The sequence below is a fragment of the Phyllobates terribilis genome, unplaced genomic scaffold (assembly GCF_046119375.1).
Source record: "Phyllobates terribilis strain yellow unplaced genomic scaffold, ASM4611937v1 Scaffold_5__5_contigs__length_657084704, whole genome shotgun sequence".
NCBI lineage: Eukaryota > Metazoa > Chordata > Amphibia > Anura > Dendrobatidae > Phyllobates > Phyllobates terribilis.
Window position 1 is genome coordinate 632,996,153 of NW_027362765.1, and position 18,746 is coordinate 633,014,898.

Here is an 18,746-nt window from a genome sequence, read left to right on the forward strand (position 1 = left end):
ATATATATATATATATATATATATATATATATATATATATATATATATATATATATATATATATATATATATATATATATATATATATATATATATATATATATATATACACAAAGTTTAAATAACCCCCTTTCGCCCCATTCAAAATAAAATGGTAAAAAAAAAAGAACAAAACAAAAAAAAAAACACATATTTGGTACCGCCGCGTTCAGAACCTGTATATCAATATAAAAAAAGAATTAATCTGATCGGTAAATGGTGTAACGATAAAAAAATTCTAAACGCCAGAATTAAAGTTTTCTTGGTTGCCGCAAAATTGCAATAAAATGCAATAGCTGGCGATCAAAACATCATATCTACCCCAAAATAGTATCAATAAAACATTAGCTCGGTACACAAAAAATAAGCCCTCACTTAGCCCCAGATCTCGAAAAATGGAGACGCTACAGGTCTCGGAAAATAGCACCATTTATTTATTTTTTAGCAAACTTTGGATTTTTTTTCACCACTTAAATAATAAAAAACAAAACTATACATGTTTGGTGTCTACGAACTTGTAATGACCTGGAGAATAATAATGGCAGGTCAGTTTTAGCATTCAGAGAACCTGGTAAAAAAAAACAAAAAAAAAAAACAACAACTGTGGAATTGCACTTTTTTTTTGCAATTTCACCACACTAGGAGTTTTTTCCCCATTTTCCAGTACACGATATGGTAAAACAAATGGTGGCGTTCAAAAGTACAACTTGTCCCGCAAAAAATAAGCTCTCACATATCGGCCATATTAACCGAAAAATAAAAAAAAAGTTATGGCTCTGGGAAGAAGGGGAGCAAAAAATGATCATGAAGGGGTTAACAAAGTTTTTTTTTTTTTTTCTTTAAATGAAATAGATAAAACCTGTTTTTCTTAGGGTTCACTACATTTTACAAGTGTCTTTGAGGGGTCCATATGTCAGAAAAGTCCCCAAACAAGACTCAATCTTAACAACTGCACCTCTCAAGGTATTCAAAACAGTGTGTTGTAGCGAAAAATTTAAATCCATAAAGGACATCTCCAGAGAGGGGACATATCACCCTCACATTAAACACATGGGATTAATTATAATTGGGGAAGTGAGACGAGATTAATTCTAACTGGGGAAGATATAAACTAATTATAATTGGAGAAGTGAGAGAGACCTGACATTTCTACTTCTACTGAAGTAGGGACCTTCTGCAGTGACCAGATAATTACAACAGGAGATCTGCTCTGAGAAGGAGACACTAAGATTGGGATTAGTTTATTCAGAGGCGGAGAAGTACACTTCCAAGGCATGAGCTTCCTCTGATCAAAGCACGGATCATAGACTTTTTGGAGCTGTCAGTGATGAATATTGGGGTTTGCATTGATCTGATATTTGTGAGATATATTTTCAGCGTCGTAGAGAAGGGACGAACATAACGCATTTACTCACATCACCGTAAGGCAATTCTAACCCCTCCAACTTAATATCGGCGTGGATAGCATTATCCATCGGTCTATGTTTCAACTCTATAGAAAGGTAAAATCGCAACAGGAAACATGATGACAATATCAACCGCTTGGGACCTCTAGGGGCGAAATTATCCTGTAAATTGGGGATGTCAATCTGCTAAAAGACCTAGCACTTCCACAATCTGCCCCCATATGAGCTCACCAAGGGGAGGTATGTAGGAGTAACCTTGATCCAATAAAAATGAGTTTGGGAATCTGTCAATGTTCATTCTGGAAGACATAGTTCACTGTGAGAGTGTTCTATTTTTCCTAATCAGAGCGCTTCCCTCCATAAAGATAAGAGCCATTCCTGCAACATTAGGTTTAGTATTTATCTTTCGCTATTCCTAATTAGTTTATGAAAATTGTATATTCCACATTGTGTTCCCATTTTGTCATCTTTGTATATATTTTGTTAGATAAACACTGCCTACCTTTCCAGATTAAATATATAAAATTTAGTTCCTCTTGCTCTGTAAAACGCACCCCAAAAGCTATATGCTACCTGTAACGGTTGTCCAATCGGCTTGTATAAACGACTGATAGTGGCAGCTAGCAGTTCCCTTTTGCTATGGTGGAGTTGGCAGTGACCGGTGTGTGTGTGTGGATATTATATACCACTCTGTCTATAGATATATATCTATAGATCTAGCTATATCTATATATTGTGAAGGATCAGCTCTGGGGCAGACGCAGGTTCACACAGGAATACAGTCCGCAGGTTCAAAACAAACTGGTGGTTTATTAAATGTCCATAAACCAGTCAGGAAAAACAAAACATAACTGGCTGAGACAGGCGCAGGTGTCTTAAATCAGGTCTTCCATGACCTGGACTGGAGGTAAATGAGCAGCTGTTCCCCACCCCAGCTCTTTCAGCTGCTCGTAAAACAAGGCCCTATAATTCGGGCCCATTAACCACTTCTCAGTACTATGTGTGCTGGAGCCTGCTTTTCCGAGTCCTACATCACCAAGGCTTGGCACCTTGGGGACACATACCTCCCGTCCACGACTTGTCCAGCTGCAAACTTACATACTTCCCCCTCTGCCCAAAGCCAGGGGCTTTGGCACCTTCTGCCAACATACAATAGATTAGTGATAGGGCATCAGCAGTCCCACGTTGTTTCCCACCCCTATGCTCCACCTCAAAACTAAAATCATGTAGGGCTAGGAACCACCTAGTTACTCGGGCATTGTTCCCCTTTTTTTCTCGCATCCACCTCAGTGGGGCATGGTCCGACACTAACCTGAACCTTCTACCTAACAGGTAATACCTCAGAGTGTCTAACGCATACTTGGTGGCTAAACATTCTTTTTCCACTATGGAGTAGTTCTTTTCACACGTGGACAGTTTCCGACTGTGGTACATTATCGGGTGTTCCTCTCCGTTAATATCCTGGGACAAGACTGCTCCCAGGCCGACATCCGATGCGTCAAACCACGAACTCTTTGGAAAAGTTGAGCGCCATCAAGACTGGCTGTTTACAGAGGGCCAGTTTTAATTCCTAGAAGGCCGCTTCTGCTTCCGGGGACCACTTAGCCATAGCCGACTTCGTCCCTTTCAGAAGATCAGTCAGTGGGGCTACTATCAGGGCAAAGTTAGGGACAAATCTTCGATAGTAGCCCTCGATGCCTAGAAATGCCCTGACCTGCCTCTTTGAGAGGGGCTGTGGCCAGTTCAGGATCGCCTCGACCTTATGTATTTGTGGTTTTATTTCCCCTCTACCAACCACGTAGCCAAGATACTTGGCTTCCTCCATCCGCATAGCACATTTCTTCAGGTTGATGGTAAAGCCCGCCTTCCTTAGGGCGTCAAGTATGGCTTGAACTTTGCCAAGATGACTTTCCCAGTCCAGGCTGAATATGATGATGCCATTTCGGTATTCCGCTGCATACTTTTTGTGGGGTGCTAAGATCCGTTCCATGGCTCTCTGGAAAGTGTCCGGAGCTTCCGGCAACCCAAACAGCATCCTGACGTACTGATAACATCCATCTGGCATTGAGAAGGCTGTTTTCTCCTTGGCCTCTTTAGACAGGGAAATTTGCCAGTATCCTTTGGCGAGGTCCAAGGTGGTGATGTACCGAGCGGGTCTTAGCCTTTCAATAAGCTCATCTACCCTAGGCATTGGGTAGGCGTCGCGCTTCAAGACCTTGTTCAGTTTCCTATAGTTGTTGCAAAATCGCCATTCTCCATCTGGTTTCGGCACTAAGACTATGGGACTGGACCCGCCACTCTTGGACTCTTCAATGACTCCCAGGCTAAGCATCCGCTTCACCTCTTTCGAGATCACCTCTTGGCGGGTTTTGGGAATCCGATACGGCTTCAAGTTTACCCAGGCTTGAGGCTAGGTCAGAACCTCATGCTCTATGACTTGAGTACAGATGGGTAGCACTGAGAATAGGTCTCTCTTCCGATGTAGCAACTCTTTGCACTGTTGCTTTTGGACACACAACAGCGACTCTGCCACGTTGACCTCTTTCACGTAGGCATCAGCCTCAGCCACAAGACAAGGAGCTTCCATGGGTTTGTTGTCCTGCCACGATTTAATCAGATTAACGTGGTGAATTTGGTTGGGCTTCCTCTTCACCAGTTGGTGGATTTTATAGTTGACTAACCCAACTTTCTCTACCATCTCATAGGGGCCCTGCCACTTGGCTATGAACTTGCTCTCCACTGTGGGCACTACCACAAGTACTCGATCTCCTGGGTTCAACTGTCTCAACTTGGCTGACCTATTATACACCCTGGACTGTGCCTCTTGTGCCTTGAGGAGGTGCTCCTTCACAATGGGCATCAAGTTGGCAATCCTCTCTTGCATTTGGGCAATGTGCTCCACCACACTCCTATAGGGAGTGGTCTCAGCTTCCTAGGACTCTTTCGCCACATCTAAGAGTCCTCGAGGGTGTCTGCCATAGAGTAGTTCAAACGGGGAGAAGCCTGTGGAAGCTTGGGGGACTTCCCTGATGGAGAACAGATCGGGAAGCAGACAGTCCCAGTCTCAGCCACACTTCTCCACTGCTTTTCTCAACATGACCTTCGATGTTTTGTTAAACCTCTAGACCAGTCCGTCAGTATGGAGATGGTACACGGAAGTTCTCAGTTGTGCAATCTGCAGTGTGTTGCACAATTCCCTCATGACCTTTGACATAAATGAAGCCCCTTGGTCCGTTAGAATCTCCTTAGGCAACCCTGTTATGGAAAATATATGGACCAACTCCCGGGCTATACACCTGGTGGAGGAGTTTCGCAGTGGTACGGCCTCTGGATACCGTGTAGCATAATCTAACACCACCAGGATATACTGATGCCCACGGGTGGACTTGACCAGGGGTCCCACTAGACCCATCACTATGCGTTCAAATGGGACCTCGACGACAGGTAGCGGCAATAGGGGACAGTGGAAGTGGGCCACTGGGGAGGTTAGCTGGCATGTGGGGCAGGAACGACAAAATCTCATTATTTCCCTGCAACACCCTGGCCAGTAGAATCTCTGGAGGATCCGTTCCTGGGTTTTATCTGCGCCCAGGTGACCACCCAATACATGGGAATGAGCCATGTCCAACACCCTGCGTCTAAGGGCCATGCTCTATTACCTCACCCCTTGGTTTGGTTACTCTATACAGCAAATCTCCATTCACAGCAAAATGAGGGAACAGACCGTCTGCCCCCAGCTCTTGAGGCACCCCATTTAACACTGTAACATTTTCTAATGCCCCTTTAAGAGCTAACTCCCTGAGTTGGTCAGTTCCAAAGTTTCCCTCGGACACCTCCAGCTCAGGGATACTGGCCTCAGGGGATGCTGCCTTATTCTCATCACCAACAAGTACACACATGGGAAACTTGTCAACTATGGTCTGCCGCAAAGCTTCCTCAGGGGTGATCTGGCTGTCGTCCGAGCAACCAGGCATTCACATTTTCCTTCACATGTCCTAGAACAATACAAAGTCCCATCCAATTATTATGGGGTGCAATAAGTCCCTCACTTCATGAGACGCGGTGCCACAGTCTGTGCTTACATCCACCTGGGCCACAAAATAGTTCTTAGCTTCCCCATGGATACAACGGACACCCACCACCTTCCCAGGAACTAGCCGATAAGGGAGTGTGGCCCTTATCAGAGTCACCAGACTTCCTGAGTCCAACAGTCCAGTCACTCGTATCCCATTTACGGATACTGAACATGCCTGAGGGCCCTCACCAGGTTGAGGAACTGCGATGCAGGCGGGGTAGGCCAAATAGGAGCAACACCAGCCTATGTTGCAGTCCATTGACTCAGTGTCATGGGACACCGGGCGGCTGTATGGCCAGGGACATGACACCTCCAACAGAGGATGGAATGGGACTGATTCCCCAGCTGCGATTCAGCGGACTCCGGGGGCTTTGGATGCCCACCCAGTAAGGATCTAGTCCCCTTCTTTTGGGAGCCACCCCCCTTCCAAGACCTGAACTGGAGGTAAGTGAGCAGATGAACCCCCCCCCCCCGCCAGCTCTTTCAGCTGCTCGTAAAATCCGGGCCAATTAATCACCTCTCAGCACTATGTGTGCTGGAGCCTGCTTTTCCAAGTCCTACATCACCAAGGTTTGGCACCTTGGGAACACGTACATCCCGTCCACGACCTGTCCGGCTGCAACCTTACAACATCTATATATATCTATCTATCTATCTATATATACACACACACACAAACACACAAGCTAGATCACAAAAGTAAGTACACCCCTCACATTTTTGTAAATATGTTAGTAAATCTTTTCATGGGACAAAACTGAAGATATGACACTTTGACACAATGTAAAGTAGTCAGTGTACAGCTTGTATAATAGTGTAAATTTGGTGTGCCCTCTAAATAACTCAACACACAGCCATTAAAGGTCTAAACCGCTGGCAACAAAAGTAAGTACACCTCTAAGTGAAATTGGCCAAAGTAGCCATTTTCCCTCCCCGGTGTCATGTTACTCATTAGTGTTACAAGGTCTCAGGTTTGAATGGGGAGCAGGTATGTTAAATTTGGTGTTATCATTCTCACACTTTCTCATACTGGTGACTGGAAGTTTTGAGGATCTGATAAAAAGAACTGTTGGTCTCTAAAGATGGCCTAGGTTATAAGAATTTTGCCAACACCCTGGAACTGAGCTGCAGCACAGTGGCCAAGACAATACAGCGGTTTAACAAGACAGGTTCCACTCAGAAGAGATTTACAAAAATGTGAGTGGGTATACTCACTTTTGTGATATACTGTATATATATTTATTCATGAGCTGCAATCGGAAGTGTATGTACCATACGCTCACTTTGAGTTCTCAAATAACTGGCCTAGTAGTGGAAGCAGCCGCGTCCATCACTAGTCAGTCAATTGCGTAACTGTCCTGATGTTTGGAGGCTGTGGAGCTGAATCCCCTGACAAACTGGTGACGGTGGTGGGATCTGCTTGATCTCCCTGATGTTATCCTTGACATGCAAACTGGAAGATTATTAACCCTTCAGGTGCTTCAGTAGAGTTAATGCAAATAGGAAGTAAAAAAAATAAATTTACATTTTTATTTTTACAGGCTGACAAAAAATGAAGCTCACAATTTTTTGGGCAATTTTTCACGAATATATCGCTACCCCATATATGGTCAGACACTACCACTTGGGCACACGCCAGGATTCGGAAGGGATGGAGCGCTATTTGAGGGAAATGGATTGCGGGAGCTAATTCACATTTGCAGAGCTCCTGAGGTGTCAAAACAGCAGGCCCACCCTACAAGTGACCCCAGATTGGAAACGACAACCCTCATGGAATTAATCTCCAAGTGTGTTACGGATCTTGAACTCGCAAGTGTTCCACAGAATTGTATACTATTGGGCCATGAAGAAAAAATTTTTATTTTTTTCCACTTAATTGTTTTAGCAACAGATTTTTACAAAGAGTCAAATGAAAATGGATTCCACAATGGACCCCATGCAATATCTCCCTAATGCAGCAATACCCCAATGTGGTCTGAAAATACAGTTGGAGTACACAACAGAGCTCGAGAGGAAGAGAGCGATATTTGACTTTACGAGCCCATAAATGACCCCATTTTGGAAATTACACCCCTCCGGAAATTCATCTTTGGGAGTTGTAACTATTTTAACCCCACAGGTGTTTTCCAGAAATAAGTTCGCAGTGGATATTACAAAGTGAAATTGCTGTTTTAGTGACCAATACATTGTGTCCAGCTTGTGTTTCTGGAGACCCACACACAGCATAAATTGTTAAGCAGATTCTTCCTGCTACAACAATGCCATACATGCGGACGCTAACTGCGGTTTGAACACACTGTGGGGATCAGAAATTTGGTTTTGAGCACGTATTCTTTGCGGGGGGAGAAAGATATGTCACTTTACAGAGCCTTTGATTTACTAGAAATGTGTAAACTACCTATTTTTCCATTTACTGATCTGAGTAAATATTTGTTTTATTTGCAGGATGAGTAGAATTTTGGGGTAGATAACATTATGGATTGCATTTAAGGCTAGGTTCACATATTCCTTATGCTCCAAGCAGAGCACTTACAGTCCAATCAAAAGTTTGGACGCACCTGTTCATGCAATGCTTTTCCTTGTTCTTATTGGAATGTGCACATTTTAGATTCAGACTGAAGGCAGCAAAACCACAATGTACTCATATTAAAATAAGGAGTAAAGAAACACGTGTGAAGCAAGCCAGTTAAACCTTACACTTCTCAGAATACCCACTTTTACTCTGCTGACAGCTTTACACTCCCTTGGCATTTTCTCAAGCAGTTTCACCAGGTAGTCACCTATAATGGCTTCCAATGAACAGGTATGTCTCATAAAGAGTTAATTTGTGGAATAAATCGGCTTTCAGAAAGTGTTTGCGATCATTCAGGTGTGTATTGCAGAGGCAGTGTTGAGCCCTATTCCACAACTGTTCTAAGCCAGACTATACCAAGAACCACTCAACTAAGTAATGAGAAATGACAGTCCAAAGCAGACCTTTATGGTCAGTTTGTTGCAAAGAAGCCATTACTGAGGACAGCAAACATTAAAACTTGTTTGAGCCAAAAAACACAAGGACTAGACATTAGATCAGTGGAAATCTGTACTGTGGTCAGATCAGTCACAATTTGAGATTTTTGGTACTAACTACCAAAAGCTATGTCTTTATGAGAAACACATGGTTTCTACATGTGTAATGCCCTCCGAGAAGCATGGAGGAGGAGGTGTGATAATGTGGGGGTGTTAGCTGGTGTCACTTTTGGTAATTTATTCCAAATTTAAGATATTTACCCAGCATGGCTACCACAGCAATCGACAATGACATGCCATGATATCTGGTTTGCACTTAGTGGTACTATCATTTGTATACCAACAGGACAATGACTCAAAATACACCTCCAGGCTATGTAAAAGCTACGTATCAAGAATGAGAGGGATTGAGTGCTGTGTCAGATGGCACTGCCTCCACAATCACCCAACCTCAACCTAACTGACAGTTTGTGCTGAGTTGGACACAGAGCGAAGGCAAAGCAGCCAACAAGCACTCTGTACCTCTGGGAACTCCTTAAAGACTGTGGAAAGCCATTTCAGGTAGAAGCCATTTCAGGTGACAATCTGATGAACCTGCTTGAGAGAATGCCAGGGGGTATAAAGTGGTCATTAGAGTAAAAAGGGGGTACTCTGAGAAATTTAAGGTTTCACACATATTCTAGCTTGTTTCCATATGTGCCCCTTCGTGTTTTGTTGTCTTCAATCTGAATCTACAATGTGCACATTCAAATAAGAACACGGAAAGCATTGCATGAACAGGCAAGGAGAATCTTTTGATCGGTACTATATGTCACAGTTTACATCTAAATTTGTGATTCAGACAGAAACAATCAATGAAATGGGTGAGTTAAGGCCCCGTCACACTTAGCGACGCTACAGCGATCCCGACAACGATACGACCTGTCAGGGATCGTTGCTGCGTCGCTATGTGGTCGCTGGTGAGCTGTCAAACAGGCAGGCTCACCAACGATCAGGGGAGCAGCGACATCGTGGAAAGAATCTTTCCACGATGTCCTGCTCCTGGTTACCAGCCTGCTGAAGCAGGAGCAGGCTGGTAACCATGGTAAACATCGGGTTACTAAGGGCACACGCGCACCTAGTAACCCGTTGTTTATCATAGTTACCACTCTGCTACGGTGAGCGGGAGGTTACCGCTCACTTTAGCAGGCTCGTAACCATGATAAACAGCGGGTTACTAAGTGTGCCCCTAGTAACCCAATGTTTATCATGGTTACCTGCCTGATCGCTGCTCCCGCTGGTCACACACAGCGATGTGTGCTGACCAGCGGGAGGGCAACGACCAAAAAATGGTCCAGGACACTTTGCAGCAATCAGCGACCTCACAGCAGGGGCCTGATCGCTGCAAAGTGTCACACATAGCGACATCGCTGGTGAGGTCGCTGTTGCGTCACCAAAACCGTGACACAGCAGCGATCTCGCTAGCGATCTCGCTATGTGAGACGGGGGCTTAACTTTGGACTCATCCTTTGTAAAGATGCACAATAGCGTAGTTAACTATAATAAATAAAAGGACACAACCAGGATGTCAACATAGTTAAGGAAGGGCCTTCTACTCCATATACAAATATGACACGTTGACACGGAGGGACGCACGACTCCTGGATACAGTATGGGTGAGCAATAATTTACATTTGGGGACCTGTTAGCACTTTAGATAGGGACGGATTCTTCTACCCTGGTCATATCCCTTGTCATAATACTGGGACCCAATTTTGCTACTTTGCACAAGGACCCTTATGGCCATGTGCCCACGTAGCGTTTTTGTAGCGTTTTTGCGGCGTTTTTACGGCTGCGAAAACGCTTGTAAAACAGTCTGCCATGCAAAGCAATGTGAATTTGGATGTGCTGTGCACATGATGCGCTAATTTGGGCGCCAAATTCGAATTGCGTTGCAAAACGCAGCGTGACCATTTCTACCGCGATTACGCTGCAAATTCATGACCATTGAGGAACATTGAAACGCAGCAAACCCGCAGGCATATGTGGATTTGCTGCGTTTCAATTAAATTCAATGGCCGCGAATTTGCATCGTAATCGCGGTGCGTGTGGTACCCGGGATGAAGAGGAGACTACAACTCCTCTTCATCCCAGCTACCACGCAGTGAAAACAAGAAATAAAAAAAACCTGTATATTCACCTCTCCGGCGGCCCCCGGTCTGCTCCCGGCCACGTCCTCTCTCTTCGGCGTCCCGCAGTGTACTATATGACCTCTAATATGGACATAGAGGTGATAGAAATGTGAATCTATACATACCTGTATGCCTCATATTAGAGGTCTTGTTGCTGTGAAATGTCTTTTTGTTCCTACAGGTTTCTGATGTGTTCCAGTCCAGGAAACTGGGAGAAATCCTCGCCTCCTGTGTGAATTACCATGTTTCCCCCCTCCCCTGCATGTCACAGTGCCCTGTGATGTGCAGTTGCGGCAGTCAAATCCAGGCACTGTGACCTGCAGGGGAGGGGGGAAGCATTGTAATTCACACAGGAGGCGGGGATTTCTTCCATTTTCCTGGACTGGAACACATCAGAAACCTGTAGGAATAAAAGACATTTCACAGCAACAAGACCTCTAATATGAGGCATACAGGTAGGTATAGATTTACATTTCTGTCACCTGTATGCCCATATTAGAGGTCAGATAAATGCCAGGGGTGACAGATTCCCTTTAACAGAAGGCTGGTTACACCCTACTTATGGCAGGGCTTTACAGGCCACAGTACCTAGCAGGCCTGGAGGTGGATTTTTTGATACAAAAAAAAACAAAACAAAAAAACTGACCAGTTGCCTACTAATGGTACCCCAGGATCGTGGAGCAGGGATGCCAGTAGGTTTAAAGAGGGAGCCCCCTCCCTCTCATAACCATCCTAATGCCACAGTTGCTATTGACCATGGATCGATCCTGGCTGCTTAACCTTCTTCTGTTTCTGTAGGAGCTAGGCTGTCACTTTAGTCAAGCTCCTACTATTACCGTGCTGGACACTGCTAATGTAGCTACAAGATCACCTGGACATACAGTTACATCCTTGTGCGGGAAAACCTTAGCAAATAGGATGTACTGGTACTTCCAATGTAGGGAAGGGGTTAATATCAGACAAGACCTACTGTGTTATATCTTGGTCTATTGTAGAAAGAGAAATCTTTTACAAGCCTCTATGGTGGTGAATGACTAAAGGCCCAGTCACACTTAGCGACGCAGCAACGATCCCGACAACGATACGACCTGTCAGGGATCGTTGCAGCGTCGCTATGTGGTCGCTGGTGAGATGTCAAACAGGCAGGCTCACCAACGATCAGGGGAGCAGCGACATCGTGGAAAGAATCTTTCCACGATGTCCTGCTCCTGGTTACCAGCCTGCTGAAGAAGGAGCAGGCTGGTAACTATGGTAAACATCGGGTTACTAGGGGCACACGCGCTCCTAGTAACCCGTTGTTTATCATGGTTACCACTCTGCTACGGTGAGCGGGAGGTTACCGCTCACTTTAGCAGGCTCGTAACCATGATAAACAACGGGTTACTAGGTGCATGTCTGCCCCTAGTAACCCGACGTTTATCATGGTTACCAGCCTGATTGTCTGGTCACACACAGCGATGTGTGCTGACCAGCGGGAGAGCAACGACCAAAAAATGGTCCAGGACACTTTGCAGCGATCAGCGACCTCACAGCAGGGGCCTGATCGCTGCAAAGTGTCACACATAGCGACATCGCTGGTGAGGTCGCTGTTGCGTCACCAAAACCGTGACACAGCAGCGATCTTGCTAGCGATCTCGCTATGTGAGACGGGGGCTTTAGTATAACACCAAAGATAATGTGGACACACTATGTAGAGGGCCTCATGGGACACAATGAGAACAATGAACACTCTAGCTTTGATTCCAGGTAGTCAAAAAACAAACACAAAATACTTGACACACATGGTATAAAAGTGAAAGTTTTCCTTCCTGACGCCACGGCATGAATTTATGGAGCACCCACCTCCACTATAGCATCCACCGGGCATGCCTCCTGACAAAAGCCGCAGTAAATACACTTGGTCATGTCAATATCATATCTTGTAGTTCGACGGCTTCCATCTGCTCGGGGTTCAGCTTCAATAGTGATAGCCTTTAAAAAGTGAAAAAAATATATATAGCTTTATAAACCCCTTAAGAACACAGCAGTGCTTGCCACTTAACACATCAATTTTTTTAGTTCTCTCAATGTTGCATTTCAAAAGCCATCATTTTTATTTTTCCATCAGCATGGTTGAACAAGGGCTACTTTTTTACAGGATAAGTTGTAATCTTCTGGGTCGAATGGGGGAGATTCCATTTTTTTTTTTTGAGGAGAGAAGAACAAGAAGCCATGTTAAAGAGGACCTTTCACTAAATTTTTCATATTAACCCCTTTATCCCTGAGGGTGGTTTGCACGTTAATGACCGGGCCAATTTCTACAATTCTGACCACTGTCACTTTATGAGGTAATTACTCTGGAACGCTTCAACCAATCCCACTGATTCGGAGATTGTTTTTTTCATGACATATTGTACTTCATGACAGTGGTAAAATTTCTTCGATATCACTTGCGTTCATTTGTGAAAAAGACGGAAATTATGTGAAAATTTAGAAAATTTCGCAATTTTCAAACTTTGAATTTTCATGCACTTAAATCAGAGAGATATGTCACACAAAATAGTTAATAAATAACATTTCCCACATGTCTACTTTACATCAGCACAATTTTGGAACCCAAATTTTTTTTTGTTAGGAAGTTATAAGGGTTTGAAAGTTGACCAGCGATTTCTCATTTTTCCAACAAAATTTACAAAACCATTTTTTTAGGGCCATCACATTTGAAGTGACTTTGAGGGGTCTTTATGATAGAAAATACCCAAAAGTGACACCATTCTAAAACCTGCACCCCTCAAGGTGCTCAAAACCACATTCAAGAAGTTTATTAACCCTTCAGGTGCTTCACAAGAATTTTTTGAATGTGGAAGAAAAAAATGAACATTTAACTTTTTTCACAAAAATGTTACTTTAGACCCCAATTTTTTTATTTTTGCAAGGCTAACAGGGAAAAATGGACCCCAAAATTTGTTGTGCAATTTCTCCTGAGCACGCCAATACCCAATATGTGGGGGAAAACCACTGTTTGGGCACACGGCAGGGTTCGGAACGGAAAGAACGCCATGTGACTTTTTGAATGTAAAATTTAGCGGACGCCATGTTGCATTTGGAGAGCCCTGATGTGCCTAAACAGTGGAAACCCCCCACAAGTGACACCGTTTTAGAAACTAGACCCCTCAGGGAACTTATCTAGATGTGTGGTGAGCACCCTGAACCCCCAGGTGCTTCACAGAAGTTTATAACATGGAGCCTTTTTTGTGAAAAAAAAAAAAAATAATCAAACTTTTTCCGCAAACATTGTTTTATCCCCATATTTTTTTATTTTCACAACGGTAAGAGGAGGAAATGGACCCCAAAAACTCTTGTGCAATTTCTCCTGAGTATGCTGATACCCCATATGTGGGGAAAATACACTGTTTGGGCGAACAGCAGGGTTCAGAAGGGAAGGAGCACGGTGTGACTTTTTGAATGCAAAATTGGCTGGAATTGAGAGCAGACGCCATGTCGCGTTTGGAGAGCTCCTGATGTGCCTAAATAGTGGAAACACCCCACAAATGACCCCATTTTGGAGACTAGATCCCTCAAAAGGGGTATAGTGAACATTTTGAACCCAGAGGTACGACACTGAATTTGATAACATTAGGTCATCATATTGAATGAGTTGTCATTAGTCTTGAGCACAAGTGCTCGCTACTTGAGTTTGCATTGGGTACTCAGGTATGCACCAAGTATCACGGGTGCTCGAGTGACATGCTTGAGTCCCCGCCCACATGTTTCACGGTTATTAGACACCCCCAAAAAAATAACATGCGGGGATCGCTCGTGCATGGCAGGCAATTCATGCAACTTTTTTTGGCCACGAAGCATATGGGGCGGAGACTCGAGCATGTCACGTGAGCACCCGCGATACTCTGTACATACCCGAGCACCCGATGCAAACTCAGGTAGCGAGCACTTGCGCTCAGCACTAGTCGCCATATTATCTTTTTTTTTTTTCTTTACTTACTTTTTACTTTACTGAAAAAAATCACAACCCTAACCCTAGCACAACTCTAACCCTAGAGTTTATTTTTTACGCCAATTCTCGTGCGGTATAAGTGATTAGACGTCTTTATTCTTCGGGTCGGTGCGATTACAGAGATACCAGATTCATATCGGGTTTTTATGATTGATAGCTGCAACACACGAAAAGACGCATTTTTGCAAAGATTAGTTTTTGCATCGCCATATTTTGAGAGCTATAATTTTGCCACATTTCGGCCGACAGAATCTTGTTTATTGTTTATGCCTTTTATTTCAACACATTCATTTGTGGAAGTTATTATTATTCCAAGATCTATTGATTAAAATCAACTGTTGTTCGTGGGAAAACCCCTTTAACATCTACATGGACTAAAAAAAAGGTTAGACAATTTTCATTGGCAGTGTGTACTTCTCCCTATACAGTGAAAAAGTTGACTTAAAAGAGGTTTTCCCACGAACAAAGTTAATTTTAATCAATAGATCTTTGAATATTATTATCATCATCATCATCATCATTATTATTATTATTATTATTAAGTTCCACAATTGGAGGTGTTTAAAAAATGTATAATCTTATAAATGTGCCCCTGCTGTGCACTGTGTAATGGTTGTGTCTGACCCTGCATGAACATGGTCTGATCATACCACAGCAAAAGAGTATACAGACATTTCAGCATAGGAAAGCAAATGGTTCTTTCTTTGAGGTAAAACATTGCTTAAAAACCGCAGTGAAATGTTTTACCTCACAGAAAGAATCAGCTGTGATCCCCTGCTGTCCTGTCTGTATTGTCTTTTGCTTCCTCCAGGGTCCAGGAGCTGTGGTATGATCAGACCATGTTCCTGCACGGTCAGACACGGCCATTACACAGTACACAGCAGGGGAGCATTTATAACATTATCTCAGCACAGGAACATTTTTTTAACACCAATTGTGGAAGCCATTTTTTTCTCTCTTCTTTTCCTGCTCTGACTGTGGAGGGTGTTCCCTCATGATTGCTACACATGATTTGATTAATTAGCACATGACAAGATTTTATTTTTTTTTTAATGTGGTTGTACACCTCAGTATTCATGCTCTAGGACTAAGGGCACAGTAGGCGTCAGAAATGCGTCAGAGCGGTTCCTGTACCACATCATCCTTGTATGGATTTTTAATGATATATATTTGGAATAAAGCTTGGAGATTTTTTAATATTGGACATGCATGTCCACCTCTTTTTTGCATTGGATATTTCTGGTTGGTCAGCAGCATTGGAATGGCACTCCGAAAAATAAAGACAGGGGTTTCATAAAATGTAAGTACTTTGGAAATGTTCTCTTCCGTTTTTATGAGGTATTGTCATTAGTGCTCATGCCTTGTTACCTGAGCAGGACAGATGGCTTCACAGAGCTTGCATGCTATACAGCGTTCCTCCCCAGATGGGTACCTGCGTAACGCATGCTCACCACGAAATCGTGGGCTTAAGGGACCTTTCTCAAAAGGATAATTGATAGTGGCTGGTTCCCGAAACAAGTAGCTTAAGGTCATTCCTAGTCCTGAAAGGAAGAAAACGTTACGAAATGGAGAATACTGCAAACGAGAGCAAAAAAATAAAGCCTCAATGATAGCAGAGAGTTACTGCGTCTCACCTCTGAATAGCTCCGTCCAAAGCAATGTTTGGGCCGCCCGGTCAGTCACAGCCTTGAGGCTTGTTTCTTCTTCTCGGGCATTTACATACTCTTATGAAGGAGAGAAAAAAACATTGATTTTATTAAACAACTTCTCACTTTAAAAATAAGCCCTCTGAAATAGCTGAACTTTTACAGACAAAAATGACGGCCGCTTGTAACTGGCTGTTGCTCAGCTGCTAGCATAGAGGTAAGACAAAGAATAGGCAGTAGCCTCATAGCTTCAATAGCTGCTGGTCAACATGCCTGTGTTCTTACACAAGGAGCTGGGGATAAGCCGCTGCCAACATGTCCTCCACTACCACCACCCGCCAAACAGGTAATACTAGGCCAGGAATTGTGTCCAATGGAAGTGTGAAAATAGCCTTAGATGCATGCCACTACTGATACCAATGGGATGTCTGATCCTGCCAAAGATAAAGGCTTTGGGCAGTCATTCGTATAATCCGGGTGTACTGCTGAGAACTATAATGTGGTCTCCCCCACCACACCACGGAGGGGGCCGTGACATTCCTGACTACTATTCACTTGTCATAAAGCAGACACACCATGCATATTATCATTACAAACAATGCAGAAGACTGCGTGTGCTTGTAATATCACATCCGGCAGAAAAGTTTTAAAAATAAAATTATCTTTTATATACTTACATCAAATTAATGAAACTTAAATTAACTACACAATCCCTTAAAGACAAGCAACATAAACAGTAAAATAGAATTTATGAGGTTTGACAAACTATCGACATGGAATAAAATTTAAGACATTTCTAGTACACAAGACATTTTTCGTCAAGTTGCCAGTACCCCTTAAAATTCCACAGCTGTGCATCGACTCTTTAGGGCTATGTTCACATGTCCAGTAATCATCTGTTAGAACAGATCCAGCAGCAGTTCTATGGCAAAAAAGTTGTGCACTAACAACTTTTTTGTTCGTTTTTAAAAAAAATAATTTGAGCTGGATCTGTTTTTTTTTAACAATCAAGTATTTGGAAAACGGATCCGTTAAATAGCCAGCCATTTTCTTCCATTTGAAACGGACCAGTAAGCAAAAAATCAGATCCTTTTAAAATGAAAGAAAAACAGATCTCCATTTAACGGATCCATTTTCCATGCACGTCAATGTTAAAAAACATATCCAGCTGAAATATTTTTTTTAAAAAAAAGGACAAAAAAAGTTTGCGGATTGCTGCTGGATCTGTTCTAAAGGATGATTACTGGACATGTGAACATAGCCTAATAAATGTAGATGCAATCTGTAGACAAGTGTGACTATATAATCACAGCTAATTTTAGGTCGGTAACTTACTGAATGAATGCAGCTGGGGTGCCAAGCCAAATGGCCTCACCAGTGTCAGAGAACATGCAGGACCTTGAAAGAAAAACAAGGACAAAAGTGTCACAGTGTGCAGTATGATAACCATGACCACCCGGCTCCAAAAGTCAGGTCACAATTATACAGAAGAGATAGGTTAGAGGTACCAAGTCATGTACAGATCATCTCATATGCAGCAGCTCCTTTCATCTATTCTACAGAGTTCGTAAGGGCAGCTTTGAGTACTGGGAACCAGGGCTGTGGAGTCGGTAAAGCCCCCGTCTCACATAGTGAGATCGCTGCTGTGTCACGGTTTTGGTGACGCAACAGCGACCTCACCAGCGATGTCGCTATGTGTGACACTTTGCAGCGATCAGGCCCCTGCTGTGAGGTCGCTGATCGCTGCAAAGTGTCCTGGACCATTTTTTGGTCTTTGCCCTCCCGCTGGTCAGCACACATCGCTGTGTGTGACCAGCGGGACCAGCGATCAGGCTGGTAACCATGATAAACAGCGCGTTACTAAGGGCACACGTGCACTTAGTAACCCGCTGTTTATCATGGTTACCACGCTACGGTGAGCGGTAACCGAGCGGGTTACTAGGTGCGCGTGTGCCCTTAGTAACCCGATGTTTACCATAGTTACCAGCCTGCTCCTGCTTCAGCAGGCTGGTAACCAGGAGCAGGACATCGTGGAAAGATTCTTTCCACGATGTCGCTGCTCCCCTGATCGTTGGTGAGCCTGCCTGTTTGACAGCTCACCAGCGATCACATAGCGACGCAGCAACGATCCCAGACAGGTTGTATCGTTGTCGGGATCGCTGTAGCGTCGCTATATGTGAAGGGGCCTTAAGCCAAACCTCCGACTCCTCAATTTCCATGACACAGACTTCACGACTCCCACTCCCTCATACATGGCTCATTTTTAAGTGATACATTTACTGTAGTACAGATTCATCTCAGCTATAAGTCTAGACCCTTAGATCAGGAATAGGACAGATATTTATAGGACATTTCATAACTTTCCCAAATTCTTATGAAAAAATATTCCCCACAAACTGCCTTGAA

The 18,746-nt window shown here is 43.6% G+C and overlaps 1 protein-coding gene across 1 annotated transcript in view; it reads right to left on the bottom strand.

Annotated features, from left to right (window-relative positions):
• NDUFS8 (NADH:ubiquinone oxidoreductase core subunit S8) overlaps positions 1-18,746 on the bottom strand; it is a 39,342-nt gene that overhangs the window by 2,063 nt on the left and 18,533 nt on the right. Inside the window, exons 3-6 of the mRNA XM_073681471.1 lie at positions 17,676-17,738; positions 16,329-16,418; positions 16,063-16,235; positions 12,543-12,671 (exon numbers count right to left, since the gene is read on the bottom strand). Coding sequence (XP_073537572.1) covers positions 12,543-12,671; positions 16,063-16,235; positions 16,329-16,418; positions 17,676-17,738 — 455 coding nt within the window. The remainder of the gene's footprint in view (positions 1-12,542; positions 12,672-16,062; positions 16,236-16,328; positions 16,419-17,675; positions 17,739-18,746) is intronic.